At 40.0% G+C, this 17425-nt stretch overlaps 1 protein-coding gene across 4 annotated transcripts in view; it reads right to left on the bottom strand.

Moving 5' to 3' along the window:
• Nucleotides 1-2049: 2049 nt before the first annotated feature.
• TMEM182 (transmembrane protein 182) overlaps nt 2050-17425 on the bottom strand; it is a 35241-nt gene continuing 19865 nt past the window's right edge. The window contains exons 7-8 of one of the 4 annotated variants that reach the window (XM_074945087.1): nt 16058-16195; nt 2050-3672 (exon numbers count right to left, since the gene is read on the bottom strand). In XM_074945087.1, coding sequence (XP_074801188.1) covers nt 3437-3672; nt 16058-16195 — 374 coding nt within the window. In that variant the 3' untranslated portion in view covers nt 2050-3436. The remainder of the gene's footprint in view (nt 3673-16057; nt 16196-17425) is intronic. The other 3 variants (XM_074945095.1, XM_074945102.1, XM_074945111.1) reach the window with 3 other exon arrangements.

Raw genomic sequence — 17425 nt, forward strand, 5'->3', positions numbered from 1 at the left:
ACTAGAATAAACTAGGGAGAATCTTTCATTGTAATCTCAGCTACAGCAGCATTTGCCATTTTGTGTCAGTCCCTTCCTCTGGACCCAATAACAGCTGCATCAAATGGCTGGCAGAGGGCACTGCTCCACAGTGTCGCCTCTGCATTGTTCTCCACAAAGTGAATGCCCCTTGCAGCCTCCTTTTCGCTGGAGACCAAGATTCCTAGTAACACCTCCAGCCTCCAACGTAGTCCTGTGATAAGATCTGGCAACAAAATATTTGTTATTATTTATTCGTCCCCTTTCACAATCTTTTTCCAGATAAATTAGTTGATAAACATTTTTTTTCTCACTATTTCCCACAGACTGGTCAGCTGAGAGGTCAATTAAAATACAGATACGGTTGGGAAAAATTCATTTGACGAATTTCACCAGATATTTAGATTAAGGTATTTAACCTTTTTAAAAAATCTTTTACTGTGCTCTAATCACAAAAATACTGGTGTCTCCACCAGTGTTTCTAGAGAAACATTAAATCTGAAGAATACCACAGAGCAAGACTCTCTAGCTAGCCTGCCCTTTCTGGAGTCCTTAAAAGGACGTTTCTCTGTAATTAAATTAATTGAAAACCAAAGTACCAAAGGCTTTTAGGCGCAGCCCTGAGAAAAAGGCAGTGTTCTTAGCTTGACGCGTCAGGAAACAGCACCTCTGAGCACCACTCCCTCCCTTCTTCCCCCACTTTACTGCTGGTCTACAACAGCAGCATATCATAACATTCTGCCTAGTGGCTCAGACCCTCCGACTGCTGTATTGGGAGTGTGTGTAAACAAAGCCCCTCTCAACCCAACTAGCCCAAGTAGCATGCATGACAGATGTAAGGTGGGGTCTTACTCTCTCTTTAGGCCTTGTATGGGCTTGTAGTGACAATCTGGCCCCAATGTTTTTTTATGGAAATTGGAGAGACTACTCAACCGGCAGTAGAACCAAACAACCAAATCAGATCCTCAGGTGGTGTAAATCAGCAGAGTTTCACTGTCCTTAATAGAGCTACCCTGTTTTACACCAGATGAGGATCTGGCCCATGATGGCTCAACAAAATATCCCATAATCTGACTACTGTAATTTGAATAAATGAGAAAAATGGGTTTCAACCAAAAAAAGCCACCGTTCTTCCCCTTGCCACCTGAGTTCTGCCATAAGAGCAGAAAAGATGATGGAAATTGAAGTAATTGCTACATCACAATGGTAAAATGATTCCAAAGTGTGAATCTGAGTGAAAATGTCCTGAAACTCAGCCATTTAGTACAGGCACAAAGGTGCTAGAAAGTGAGGGTAACCAGCTAAATGGAATATTCAAGCCTTTACTAAAAATTATCATGCTGCTGAGACATGAGCAACATAATCCATTCAAAGAAAGGCAAGATTCCAAAGTTCAGTAAAAATGCATCACTGAATTTTCAAGTGAAAGGTATGGGAATGACATATTGTACATCTCTCCTTTATCCTCCTATTTAGATTATGCCAGTCTGGCCCAGAGTGCACCATTAAGGAAAGCTGAATTGCATGTAGGTAGCTAGCCAATTTAGCTACATAATAGAAAGAGTTCTGAAAATGCTCATAGGCTGAATTAAGGGCTCCACAGGAGCCTTTGGCTCATTCCTTGAAGAATCTATTAGTTGCTCTTGCATACATTGTAAGGTTTACAGGGAAGGAGCCCAGCTCTGAGGCTTCTCAGCACTCCACAGCTTCTAAGGGTTGCAGGGAAGTGTGTCACCCCTGCGGACCTCCTAAGGGGTTGTGGAGAAGGATTCCCTCCTGGGGAGCATTGGACAGGGCTTGCCAATGTTTTCTAGTCAAATAGCTCTTGATCATCAAATTGACTCAGACAATTGCCATTGAATATCTAAGGTTATAGAGAAAAAAAGAGGACATACTATATTATTTGAGAAACAGCATATGATCATGTAATTCAGGACAGGATCATAATACATCGACAGGGGGCGGGAGGGAAGAGTTAATTTGGATTGCTGCTGGATTGGAAGCAACAGACAATCTATCCCACCACATCTTCTAAGAGGTCACTGCTTTTCTGCCAGTTAGAGATGCCATTAGTACTCATAACAGCTGTGGAATGAAGCCCTGGGTACTAGAAGAAACCAACATACAATCTTTATGTTTCTCCATCAACTCAAGACTACTTTGCACTGAGTTACAAAGTGCAGACTCTACCCATGCTCTCAGATGAATTGAATTTCAACCAGAACTAGTCCCAAGCGAAAGAAATTTCCCTAATATTAGAACTCTACCCCCTCCACTTTAGGAATACAAGCACCGACACTCATGCACGCAGGCACAAACACACACAGCCAGCTATCCCCAGTTACATAATGTAGGTTCAAATCCTGCTTCCCTCCTCACTGGAGTAGTCTCATTGCTTTCATTGGGACTATTTGCAGGAAAGCAGGATTTGGTCTATCATGTTGTAGATTTCATATACAAATATTTAGACATTTGAGGGCTGCAGAAGACATACATGTTCATGCACTTTATATCGTGTTCATAATAAACATTTTTAATTAAAAATCTCATTATACAGCAATTTTTCACTATTTAAAGTATGTAAATCATGGATAATGTTTGAAAAAGCCAATCATCAAACATACCTACAAAATGTCCTGGTAAAAACTGGATTTAAAAAATGTACACCATATGTGTTATTATATAATTTTGGCATACCTTTAGTTAGTAGTTTAACTATATTATTTTGGCTTACAGAACCATGCCACAAATGAACACAGATTTCAGAATATAGAAGAGTACGGCTTTCAAATGTTTACATAGCAGTAAAACGTATCATGTTGACAGTTAAGCTATTACATGTAGATACTAGCCCCAAATCATTACTCACTGGAATCATCTTCTCTACTGCCCAGCTCACATGGATACTGCATGAGCAACTGTACTCTATTTTTAAGTGCAGAAGTGTTTGTTCATATTAAAGCAAAGGAAAGTTTTGGAAAGGGGGAGAGGAGGTGGATTAAATTACGCTGTTGAACACTTGTTTTCCTCTGTCTTTACCATTCTCCACAAGGACTTTTTTGACAGTGGCACAAAGTAAATGGCTAAGACAAATGTAGAAAATCCTGATTTGACCCATTTTTATGTTGTTGGTGATTTTTTGCCCTCCTGTGTTTGCAGGGAGATCTAATGCTGCAACTAATGTTATGTGGAGAACCATTCCATGTAGTACCTAAAGAACTTAAAGAAATTGGACAGGAATGAAAGTTATTTTTTTCCCTATAGTGAGTTTTATGTCCCATAGGAACGTCTCAATTAAACAAGTAACGTAAGCAATTCTAGAAGTGCCTCTACAAACGCTATATAGTAGTAGCAGCAATAATGTACATAATTTGTGTTCCAGTTTAAAAGTTTTATCACAATCCCAGTATACCCATTATTAGATGTGTGATAAGTCAGAGTGCAGGTGAATAGTACGCCCTACTAATAGGAAGAGCATTCCTGCAATCAAAGCAAAAAATATTCCGATAGGAGCCAGTATGAAAGACCAGCCATAGTGCACATAAGCAACAAAGTCTGGGCAATCAATTTTTTTCATATTTATGTAGTTTTCCAGATCAGCCATTGCCTGGACCCAGATGACATACATCACGACCACCAGTGAAAACAAGATGCCTGAAAAAAAAACATGAGAGTTTTACTGTTAATGGATATGAAATAAATAATTATTATATTTACCGATTATGGTATCACCTTGGAACCAGTCAATGATCGAGTCCTGTTTGCTAAGTACTGTTAGCTATCTTCACATATTTGTTGCCTACTGCTGCTCTGAGCAGTATTAACTTCCCCTTTTTTGTTTCTGAACTGCTCCAGAGGTGCACAGGGAAGCATCAGCCCAAAGGGAGCCAATTGCAAGAGTGCTGCTGGTTCTGGTATGCAGTTCAAAGCCACAATGAAGCAAAACAGCAACATGTTTATGTCTTGGATTTGGCTGGGTATCCACTGTATTGTACTTGAACCTGTGAGGGCTCTAGAGATAACTCTCTGCTCCCCAAGTTCAGGGATTGCTTCTGTGTCTTGATCTTGTGCAGGATGTCAAGAGGGTGGGAGGGAGACTCCTGCATTCCCTTCACCTCTTTTATATGTCCACGCCAAGGCACTTCACAATAGTACCTAATGTCAGTGGCATCATTTAGAATGTATTCAGTTCAGAGATTCCACTCAATCATTTTATGGGCAAATCCTGTGGCATCACACTGGAAATGTCCCCAAAATTTCCCTCTGGAATAAGACTGCAATATGAAAAAAATTAAAATTTTAATAATAAAAATGAAGTTGTATGTTAATATTTACATCAGATTTACAATAGCTTCCTGAAAGGAATTCACCATAATACAAATGGCCTTTTCCTCCTGTCACCATTCTGGAGATCCCTTGGATTGCTTACAAATGGAAAAATAGGAACACACGTCCTGTAAACTTTATTAATCATTTTTCTACTACTTTATGTACCAGAACCAGGTAGATGGAGCCAAATGCACCACCAGTGCTGGCTGAGGTATTGGTTACATCCCCACTACTACATTTTATTCAATGGAATATTAGTATTTCAAAAATACGACCTTGCAGCATGGATGCCAGTCTGGAGTTGGGGATCATCTGTTAAGGTAAGGACCTGATCCTGAATTTTTTGCACACTCCAAGACTCCCATTTATGACAACGGGAATTCTGGGTATACTGAGATTACAGGATCAAGCCCTCAGTTTACTGCCTTCCATTTGTTCAAATGTTAAAATGTTAGAGGGATGTTCTACTTATTAAATCTCCATTCCATTATGCTAATATGAAGATTCCACTGTTCAGTAATATTAAAAAATACTCATTCATGGGCACTTTGCAACAAAATATGACAATCAATAGATTGCACAGGAAAGAGCAGGGGAGTGGGAGTCAAAGGTTTCTTCTGTGTTTATTCCAAACTCTGCCAAAGTAACATAAGCTAAAATATATTGAGATGTTGTCTGTCCAATTTGAGTCACCTTGGTACTAATTTTCACAGCTCCCTTTGATTTCAATTGGTGTGGCATATCCCGGCACTTCTGAAAAATCAGACCAAGGATAGGCACCCAAAATCTTTTGTAAAATTTTAACCTGAACTTCTCTGTGCATCATCTGTAAAATGGAGATAATATTTACCTACTTCAGAGGTTTATTGAGAGACTTACTGTTGGTGTGACCCTTTGAAAAGACAAGTGCTATGTGTTATTAAATAAATAAAGGGGTTTCCAGCCAGACATTCATTTTTGGAATGTGGTAGCATATTTGTGAAAACTGGAGGATTGAAATAATAATTGGAGGATTGGAATAATTGGAAAACAATTATTTTCTACTAGGAGCTTGGTTTTCCAGGTCTCCTAGTATGAAGTCAATTGCTATCAAGTAGTTAAATATAAAAGGCCTAAAACCAGCTGAATTGTATTCATGAATCATTAGTCAACCCAAATTCAGAGAGTTAAGTGCACTGACATGGTGCTTTATTGTCAAAACACAATACATTTATACTGCCTCATGAACATCTGACAGGAGACAGCTCACAACTGTTTAAAGTTTATGAAAACTAGACTTTGAAGACTACCAAAAAAGAGCTAAAGTGGTTAACCTGAGGCATAATCAAACCATGACTTAAATTCCCAAAGGATCTGCAATTTTAATGAGATTGAAGGCAAGCAGAACTGCTATATAAAGAGTGCGGCAGGTCTCTATACACACTGCCCATCTATGAAATACACATTCGGGATTACTTATTTTCCAAATGCTTGATTTCATGACAAAGTCAAAAACCCCAACTCTACAAGGTATAAATTAAATTTTGAAAATCTTTTAAGCAACATGTTGCATAAAGTCAACCTTGATTACATGTAGTACTGATGTTGTATTAGACAATCAACTGGTATCAGTGAAACAATCTGAGATAGAGGATCACCTTAGGGCAAAACATGCACAAGAAGAAATCAAACTGCAGATTCTCCGAATAAACGTGAAATTGAGCAAGAGAATCTTGTAACAGAACACCTAACAATAACAGATACTGTAGAGGACTAGCACAAAAAATTGGAACCAAACAGAATTATAGAGGACACAGTCTAGTATTTTTCTGTGTAACGGGAGAAAAGTCTCAGGGCCAAATACATTAATGGAGTACAGCAAAGATGGCGTTAGCCCAAGACAGTACCCAAATATTGAAAGATGCCTTAATAATAATGTGACAAAATCCATACATAGATTAAATTATCTCTCGGCAGATGGTCAACTGTGACTGTCCTTGGGGTACCCAGGACTGGAGTCACCTTGTTACCTCCTGCCTCTAGTGAGAGGTGGCCTTGCCCGTAGCAGGTGGATTGTTAGCTTCCTAATACCACCAGCCTGTCTGCCATTCAAGCACTAGTCTCTGAGCTATGCCAGCTCTGTCTTTGCCTTGCAGGTTAACAATAGGTGCGCCCCACATCCCTTTGAAGCATTCCCCTGTGATATCCAGCCCCTGACACTGGCTTCTCACAGAAATCCCAGATCCTCTGCCCCCATAGGAGAACTTCACCCTAGTCTACTAGTTTTACCTTGAATCACTGCGCCTGTATAACACACAGCACTTGTAATAAAACAAGAGAAGGTTTATTTAAGAAGGAATAGAGATTCCACTAGAAACAAATGAGTGGTAGAAATAAGTGGTTATTAAACAAAATCATAAAATGCGAACTACATAAACTGCCTACACTTATTAACAGTCACCTTTCCTATGTAAAAAGAAAAGGAGTATTTGTGGCACCTTAGAGACACGCCACTAGTCCTCCTTTTCTTTTTGCGGATACAGACTAACAGGGCTGCTACTCTGAAACCTTTCCTATGTAGTAAAGTAGGTGTTCCCCTCACTGTTCAGTCTATCGGAGAGCCGACTGGTTTTATAGGAACCAGGATGCAAACTTTCATGAAAACACCCCTGCTCCATAATGTCTCCTCCGTTAATGGATACAGAGTGCCCCTCCCCACTGTGTGTTATACTGAAACAGCCTTTTGTCTTTATTCACAGGCAGGGCGATCCCCTGTCTATTGTAATATTTTTTTTTTACCTCCAAGTGGTTTTGATTATTTGCAGTTGTCTCTGATGATTTTCCATTGATAGTCCTGGGGTGGAGCAAGGCTAGACCACTGAACTTTGCATTACGTCACCAGCTAACCAGGCAGAGGTGACAACTCCCTCCTGCACCACGACATTATCCCCTGGTGACTGACTTTTACTTGAAGTCCACAAAGCATACTTTCACTATAGTTACATTATTCCTTAAGTACTACCCATACACACATCTCACAATGATTATGAGTTTCGATAAGTTATGAGCTTTCTGTGGATACCTTATGTTATCCCCTCTGGATAAATAACCTGGAAGAGATGTGATCGGTGCAGTGAGTTTGTTAAGTCTGAAACAAGAGTTGTTTGCAAAGAACAGGGGACCTTTACCAAGGGGCCTACACATCATATCAACACCATACCTGCAGATCATTTTAATTCCCTCAAAAGAGGGTGCAAGTACGACCTCAGTGGCACATGGGCCTTGTGCTGGCCCTCTCCACAGGGATGTGTTTCACCCAGAGTAAGTAAAAAGGTGAAGTGGTGACATAGGTGCTTTTATTGTAACAACAGCTAAAAATAACTAGTCCTTATAGACCTCTAGCACTTTCAATCTCCAGTGCATTGTGCAGCTATGTACTAGATAACATGATTAGAGCTTCTGGTATTAAAAATGACTGATTCCTGAAATGTGATATCTTACTATCAGCACCGTGAAACGTGATATCTTACTATCAACACCCTTCATACTCACAGCAATAGTGAACAACCCTTATAAATTGTTAAGTAAGGGCCCAACTTTGAATAGCTGCAGAGAGGGGAGCAAAAACTGCAAAAGCAGTGAAGCAACATAGACTAAGACAGATATCATCATGTGATTTCAGAGCAGGGCATTGAGACTTATGTGTGCCAAACTGTAATGCAGGGAAACCTACTTAGGAAAATGTAACCTAAGCAGAGAGAAAAATACTTCTGGAAAAGGTAGAAGGAAATGAAAGGGACCACATATAAACCACATTTGTTAACTGAGGCACTAAGACCATTTTTATTGTTTCTAAGTGCCCCCAGCAGGTAATAAGGACTAATAAGTTTTCTACCTTTTAGTTTATTGCAGAATTCAAGTCAGATCTTAAATCCTTGTGCATTCCATCACAGAAAAGAACACATAAAATGGGTTGGGAAGCAGAATTTAGTAAGAGGCAAAACCCCACTTTTTTACTCATTTCATCCTGTATTCTGAGATATTAGAAAAAAACACCCTATTAATAGCAATGTCAGGATCTGAGGAGCAAATCATCAGCGTACAGTGTTTGCTTTATTGCTAAATCATCTGCTTGGAAACTTCTGATGTTAGGGTTGGAGGCTTCCTTTTAGTAAACCATCCCTAAGGGAAACCACACGTGTGTGCTAAACTTTAAGCACATGTTTAAATTAATTGTCTTTAATGGGACTTTCCTCCTGTTACCCATACTTAACAGATAGTGATATTCATTCAAAGAGAAGCTGTTTGCTTAAGGGTTTTAAACTGGCACCTATTACCATTGTATGTAAGTACTTCATTTTATATACAGGGAATATAATAATTTTTAAAGGAAGTTTCTCTATAAGATAATAAGAAAAACATAACTTGTTTTGGTGTTTGAAGCGTTGAGACAGCAAGCTAAATCAGCATAACGCTGTATATTCCCTGATATGTACAAGCTTTGGGCCTCATTTTGAAGCTAATTCACTAGTGTAAATCACAATAAATAACGAAGTCAGTGTAAACCTTATATGAGTGAAATCAGAATTATGTGCGTCATTTGTAATGAGTATTTATTTAGATAAAGTTTACATCACTTGTGGAAGGTTGCAGGAAATAATTTCCTGTTAAATAATTTGCTGTGGCTGCTCCATCTTATTTTTATAGACACAAATTTTCACCACTAGCTCATCTCTCTCCTTCTAAATATTAGCCATACCAATAAAAATCTAGCAAGCATCCATTCAAAGTGTAATTCGAATCTCAGTTCATTACAAAGCAGAATGTAGCAAAATGAATATCTTTATTGGGGAAATCTTATGCTGACCATCTGTCATGAACTCTCTTGGCCAAGCTTCCAGCCAAAATGACTGAGATTAAAAAAAAAAAAAAAACCCTCACAATTTCATGAAACAGATATTTTTAGCAACATTTCAGACTGTGGTATATTTCTACATTTTTTAGATTGTAGACCTTTTGCAAAGGGTGTGGGTGTCCATTTGCCCTTGCAAAACACAGAATAAAACAGCAGTTGGATGAATCAGGAATGATGGGTGAAATTATTTCGAGAACATGAAATATGTCTGAGAGAGATTAGGATAAATAAATACTTTCCCCCCCTTTTCTTTCCATTTTGCATTTATTTTTTTTAAGAACACACATGTTTGATACACAGCACTGTGCAGTGTGATAAGACATGGACTTCTCTGAGGTCACTCTTTTCTGTTGTTAGCATTTGTTCTTTTGAATTTCTTTCAAACAAATACTTTTGCATATTGCAGAAGAAAAAGAATACCGAACCTTTAGAAATGTCTATGAATTCAAGAGGCAGTTTCTTGGCCTTTAATACTCATTCTTCCCTCGCAGAAATGCCTTTCACTTGTCAAAGGAAAATGTCTGTTTATAGCACAAATCTTTCACTACATAGACATGAAGACAACAGGTGCTGGACAGAATGATGTGAGCCTTTTGCTTGTGCCTAGGAGATTAGAACTCCTCTAATTTGTAGGCAACTTTTTATAATCCCATTTTTTTTTATTTTAATTTTTTTTTTTGTCCTCATGTTTACTTCAGGCTTCTCTCACACTCTAACCACTGTCATTATCACTCCTGGGACCTTTATAGGAGATAGTGACAGACAAATTCTGCTCTTAGATATGCGTACCAGATCTCACGTAGAATAATAATGGGGTTGGCATGTACATCGGAGGGCAGATTTTGGCCATAATTGAGCAGCTAAAAAGAAGACGATTCCCTTCACATATTCTGTCTCTATCCGCAAAACAGTGAAATAATCCTCAATACATTTCTGATCTCAAGTGCCCACAAGGGCCTGATCCTGCAACGTGCTGTGCGTCTCATGGGGACTAGTGAGTCCCATCAAGAAAGCTCTAAATTCATCCCAGGAGGTGCACAATACCTTGCAGGATTACGCCCATGGTAATTATAGGCTTTACTGCTGTCAGTGAGTATGTTATGGAATGCACCCATTCCCCTTCTGTAATATATTCACACAGGAGGCAACCATAATGCTACTTACTTGCCTGCACTATGAAAGCCACTGTTGTTGCATGCACCGTAATGCTGAAGGAGGAGCTCTGGCTGCAAGGTCAGCATTCTCAGCACACCTCCTCAAGCATCCAGCAGACATTATTCCTTACACAAGCATACTGCCTCCCTCCACACTGCTCGCTCATACACACATACACACACACACACTTACACTTGTTCTTTACTGGGTCTAGCAGCCATATTTTGGTTCAAAATGTACCAGTCCAGATAATGTCACAAGTCATTCTCTTCGGTATCACTCCTGGTAAATCAGAGTGGGATTTTGTCCAATTTCTCAGCTTTTCTTCATTATTATTGATATTTCAGTAGTGCCTAGACTAGGTCCCTAGTGACCTAGGTACTGTACAAACTAATAATGAGAGGTAGTGTCTTTCCTGACATGTTTACAATTAAAATAGACAAAAGGTGGGAGAAGAAATGGAGAGATGTGAAGTGATTTGTCCAAGGTCACTCACTAGACCAGTATCAGTCAAGAATACAACCCAAGTGTATCCAGTGCCCTATCCACTAGTTTATACTGCTTTCCTACTGCCTCGTCACAAATACAAAAATTCTGCTGTCTCACAAGTCCAGACTAATGTCTTCAGAAAGAAAGGAAGAAAGAAAGAAAGAAAGAGCAGGGCTTCCAAGGATTTTTAGAGTGTAAAAGAATAAAGCTGTACAAGAGAGACAAGGTGGGTGAGGTGATGTCTTTTATTGGATAGTAAAAGACATTACCTCCTCCACCTTGCCTCTCTAATATCACAACACCACTACTGCATAAAGATTTACAAAGCATTTAAAGCTAGGAAAGATAACCTATGATTTTGTATAAATTCTTAACTTTTAAAAAAGAAATGATTACGTGGGAGCTAGAGGAACAAATGCAAATGTTTGGGTTTTTTTAAATAATCAATAATAATAATAATAATAATAATATAAAATACTTAGTACTTGTGCAGGGCTTTCCTTAGGTTGATCTCAAAAGTCTGTTAAAGGGATGTAGAGACTATTATCACCATTTTACTCAGAATTTGGGCCAGGGTATAGATAGATAAAGTGGTTTGCCCAAGGTCATGCTGCAGGGCAATGGCAGAGCCAGAAATGGAGGCCAGAGCTCTTGGTTTCTACCTCATAGAATTTATCTCCAGATTTTGTACAAAATAAAACTTGTTGGGTACCCCAACATTTATAGACTGAAACAACTAACTGAGACACATAACTTACATACCACCTTACATGTTTCATGACATTTGTTTGCTACCTTCCCTTGTTCCCGATATATTGGACACAACATCCCTATTCATTGTTCTGTCAAACCATCTTATCTTGTACTAAATTGTGGTGTATCTGTACTAACTTTGAAATATATTTACATATTTAATGCCTAATATGCTAGCAACAACTTTGCCAAGTTCATATACTGGACAGTGAACCTTTAAGAATCTGCTCTAATACATGGCCTGACTTTAGTTTACAGCCTTTGGCTTAGGCCTTAGATCTTGCACCAGGCCCAGTGCTTCATACTCCCCCTCTCTACTACAAAATGATACCTCATACTCTCCAACACTGACAAAGCAATGCTTCAATACGATGCCCATATCAATTGTGCACTTGTACATTGGGAGACTATCTATTGTGTAATATATGAGTTTAAGAGTAAAAGTTGCAACTTCAGCTCCGAGTGTTTGTGCTTTTGTAATATTTACATTATACCATTAAAGAGGAGCAGATGAAGTGTAGTGGGGGAAGGAGGTAATACCCTTGCAACTTAATAACCTGCCAACATAGTGTTATTTTTGTTGAGAAAGTGGTACTTTGATGGAAAATGGTAACCAGTTCCAATGAGCTATGGGAGTCAATAAGTGAGGGAATAGCATAACACTGCTTATTCTTTTATGTAAAATGTAGGCATCAGTACAAAAGGAGACAGAAAAGTGGCAGGAATATAGAAGAATATATTTAGGGCAAATTCAGGGACTCTAAGTTGCTATAAACTTATGCCTTTTTTCGGCACCCTTCATGTATTTTCATAGCAGCTTAGAGTCCCTGGGGGTATGTCTACACTGCAATGTAAGCCACCAAACCACAATGCCATCTGCACACATCTCTCAGACTCAGGCTTGGAACTAGGATCTTAGGATCCTCCCGGGGTGGAGGGTCTGAGCCCATATCAAGCCAGGACTCAGGGTTCAAGCCCTACTGATGTGCAGTGTAGATGGTAGATGCTTGAATCAGGTCCTGAGAGTCCACCAAAAGTATTTCACAATACCATGGGCCAACTTCCTTTGTCCTCTCTATCCCAACAATCTCCAATCAACTCAAGTAAAAACAGCATTAACCCTTCCATTGTCTTCTGACCACTGAGCTGCAAACGCACCATCAGAGAGCCTTCTGTGTTTGCAATGGAGACTGAACAGAACAAGCCTTTTGCAAAATGTGCTGCTTCATGGTCATGGGAGCACAGCCAGATTTTGGTGACTCTCTGGTCTGAGGCTAGCACAACTGTGGCCTTTAGTAAAAGTACCAGGAATGAGCATGTATACAGCAGATAGTGAAGAAGCCGGCAGCTTTACACATTTACCAGACCGGTAACCAGTGCAGGGAGTGAATTAAGCAGCTCAAGAGCAAGTACTGGAAGACCAGGGATCAGAACCACACCTAAGGCAACTCACCAAAAAACTTCTCATTTTATGAGGAGTTTGACTGGGTACTGGGCACTGCACCCAGCAAAGAGCCAATCATGGTGCATGATGACCTGGTCAGCTAGGATGATGCCCTGCTGGCCCCAGAATCCAGCATGGGGACTGATGGGAGTCAGCAGCAGGCACCGACTGAGGACCAGGAAGTTATTCTGTTGCTGAAACTGGTCCCAGAGCAGGCTTTGGAACAGGATCAGCAGCAAATTCTGGGTCCACACTCAGAGGAGCTGTTTGATACTCCCACAAGGAACATCCCACTGCTGAGTCTGCAGCAGACACAGAAGGGACAGAAGCCGTCCTTGATCCCACGAAGTTCCTGGCTCCAATTTAATGTTAATTGCTACACTAATGGGAGGTATTTCTACTCTAAGAACCAATGCAAAAGTTATGAGAAACATGCTGCAAGCCACGGCACCTGCCAATGGCTAGTGTCTTGTTGTCCTCCTTTTCCCCCTCCCCCACCACCTGGAGTTCAAAAGGGTGCCTGAGAAACGCAAACAGTCAAGTACACCTTTAAAGAGTATTTTTACTGGAAAGACACAAATTTTTGCTAGGGCCATTCCGGTTCTTAAAAATAAGAACATCACATTGCCATGCATTTAAGCTTGCTGCTCTAATCCGCAACAGTCTATGGAGCTGCCTGGAAACAGTGAACTGTGTGCGTGTGTTTGGGGAAATGTTTTCCATTTCCAGAACGAGTTCATTTCAATTAGACATAGTCCATGCCAACCACAGGTGACAAAATCCTGTGTCTCAAAAATTACTGTAGTTTGAATTTTTATCCAGATATGTGCTGGCTGCGGGGTGAAGGAAGGCTGTGGAGGTCTGCATGTTTGCATGAAGCCACAACAGGGTAAGCCAGGTGGAAAGCCAGTGCAGCATCCTGTTGATTCCTACATGAATTCTGACCCAATCGTGGGTGCTGATAGCTGCAAACTTTTTCTGAAGCAGGAACCCCATATAGGTAGTCACACGCTGGATAAGGGTGTATTTTCCACGGCCACCTCACATTGACATTATTTTATGCTCACTATCTTGGGGTAAACCACATGCCTGATTGCCTCAGAAACCTCTGCCCCCACCTTACCCACAGTCGACTTTCCAACACCAAACTGGTTGGCAATGGACCTACACCACCCTCGGGTGGCCAGCTTCCAGATGGCTGTAGCAACCCACTTTTGGACCGGCAAGGGAGGCCTCATGCATGTATCTTTACGCTGGAGGCTTGGGGCAAGTTGCTCACAAAGCTCCAGAAATGTAGCTTTATTCATGCAAAAGTTCTGGACCCGCTGCTGGTCATCCCAGGTCTGCATGACGATGTGATCCCTCCAGTCTGTGCTTGTGACCCTGTGCCAGAAGCGCTGCTCTAAGCAGCGGGCATGAGCGGCTATAACAAGGGTACTGAGCAGCATCAGACAGTGCTAGTCTGCCATGCCAGTGTACTCTTCCTCCTCTGCCTTCTCCTCTTCCTACTCCAAAGCTCTATCAGGTGCCTTTGGTGGGTCAGAAAAGGCTGCCAAAATGTCCACCAGCACCTCTCCCTGTTTTCTCACACAGGAGTGAAAGCGCAAGCAAGAGAACTTCTTGAAGAGGGGTCTCCTCCATGTTGCTCGACAGGCTGCACTGGCAGGCTGTTCAAACTTCCTCTAACGTGCAGGGTGGGCAGCAAAGATTTCCCACATGTTCAAAGAGACCAGGTTTTGAACCATGTTCAAAAGGACCACAGCAGCCACATTTCAGAAAGGCACTAGGGAGTCTGGGATATGGTTGGTTTGATTCGGGTCTGCATAGTGTAGGGTGGATGCCAGAGCCCCAAATTCGAGCCCCAGTTAGAAAAGTCTTGATGTAGGGTTAAGAATGAGTGTAGACACTCAAGCCCCAGTTTCTCTAACACAGGTCATCTGATTCATGTCCCAACTAACCCTGGGCTTACACTGCAGTGTACACTTTCACCTTGCAATTTGGGCAATAGTTTTGAAATTTTCTCAACACACATCCGTCCCCAGTTTAATAGGCCTAAATGGACTTTGCCTCAGCATATTTGAATATATGTTGTTTGTGTTTATTTTAATGTATATTATACATCTGAACACCATCCCTTTGGAAAATTTTCTTTCTGTACTCTGATGTGCAAGAACCAATGGAAACACACAAAAACTTCTCTAGTTTTTTATTGTTCCGCTCAATTTAACTGGGCTGTTACTATTCCTGTACAAGTCATATTTTGCTCTTCATCATATTTCCTGGATAGTAATTGACATTTTCAATAAAGAAAACGTTAAAAAAGGACAATATGCTAGTGTGTAACAAATGAAATCTAAATCAACACATGAACTTTAACTAGGGGACATATTTAGGGACACCAGAGAGTCAGAAGAGTCTTTAAGGTTACAATTTCACAAGGAGATGGGAAGTCAGCTATAAGCCATCCTTCGTTGATAATTTTTTTAGAGCTACTATTTATTCAAGTTTCACTTTACAAACAATACTCCCATGCACTCCAATCTCATTCAAAATCTTTCTGATATAATGCTCATATGAATGTACTGTGGCTTGCAACTTCAACAAAGTCCATTATGATCGTTTTTCTTGCAAAAATATCACCTTAAATCCAGCACTCAGAAATCACGTTACCATGGGCAGCACTAGTAAATATTATTTCATTTTGTTTGTGAAAAGTAGTCTAAAATTGAAATGTAATTGTGTGATTTAACTTAAATCTTGGGGTCTTTATCTTAACCCAAATGTAACTTTTATACAGATGTATGTCTAAGAAACATTGGAAATAGCATCTCCAAGTGAGGTCCTTGACGTACCCAGAGCACGGACGTATAGGATTTTTTTTTACTACTGGGGCTAATCAGGTAGATATTTAAAAGTGGGGAAAACAGCCCCACTGTGTTGACAGCTACCATTGACTGAGTGTACATGATACCCACCTGCAGCGATGAAAATGCCTCCTCCTGCTTTGTATAGAATATGGCTGGCAAAGGGAGCTGCACAGATGATGAAGAAGCTGGCCACCAGAACAGTGATCACCCCCAGGAGCATGAGCACAGTCCAGATACCACGATAAACTGGCAACCAGAAAAGAGGGAAAGAACACAAACATCCTTAGAACTCAAATACAGTTTTGTAGTAAAGATTTTTTTTTCTCTTTTCATTTTTCTTATTATCAAACCAAACAGTCATTCCAGGACTGCTTCCATTGAGTATACATTTTACCATATGGACTGAATTAGTTTTGAACCCTAGATTTTATCTGGTGATCATGAAATATATAATAGAGGGGTATGAAACCCTGGAACTCTGTATTTACACAGTGTATGTATGCTTAATAGGTTCATTTACTTGACCAAATTTAAGTAGTTTAAAAAATGGTGCACCAAAACGGTAGCCAGGAAACGTTTGGATCACTGCTCAGCTTGACTGGGTACAATTGTTCTACCAAAGTTGAAGGGGGGGGAAAAGTAGTAACATATTGAAATATCACCACTCAACAATCTAAGATCCGGCCCTGAATAGTTTTTTAAGAAACCTATCGCAGCAAAAATGTGAATGATGTTTCTGAAGAACAACTAAGTGCTTTTAATTAGACCCACTCTGTCAGTAAAGCTCTTTGTACTTTATTAAATTCAAAATGTAAACTTTCAGAAAACCCTCTTAGTCAAGGACAATCCATGCTGAATTAATGGATGAAGCTGGTGATAAATGGGCTAAGAGTTTTGTAATACATGGGCCAAAAAAGTGTTTCTAACAATTTTTTAACTGGTTAATTGCATGTCTCTTAAGATAAGTCATCATTTGACAAAGGCTAATATAGCAAAATTAATTCCTCTTGTAAATTTAAGAAGTGGTGTACTAATGCAGCCCATTAGCCAAATTAGGAGTTGTTACAATCTCTAACTCTGGATCTGAAAACTGCAGAGTTCTGGAAATTCAGTCAGTAAAAATATTTCTACCTGGCTAAGGAAAAGCATGCAAACCAGATAACATCGAAGAAAAAGTGACTTCTTAGTACCATTCACCACTTGTTGGCATGACACAACTAAGCAGCTTTTACATTTGGATTTGTAAACTGAAAATTTCAAATTTACAGCTCTTTAAAGCAGCCACTCTGGAGTCACTCCGATTTTGTCTAGACTAGGATTTTAAGGTGCACTGTTGGGTGTTAGTTAACACCTTCTAAGTAATATGTTCTAAAAGTCTACAGGCTTTAACTTGACCAGCTTAGCTTGTGTTGAAGTATACACTGCCTTGTCCATGGTAGACTTTTAGAATGTGTTAGTTATAATATGTTAACTAAT

This window comes from Natator depressus, chromosome 1, assembly GCF_965152275.1.
Source record: "Natator depressus isolate rNatDep1 chromosome 1, rNatDep2.hap1, whole genome shotgun sequence".
Lineage (NCBI taxonomy): Eukaryota > Metazoa > Chordata > Testudines > Cheloniidae > Natator > Natator depressus.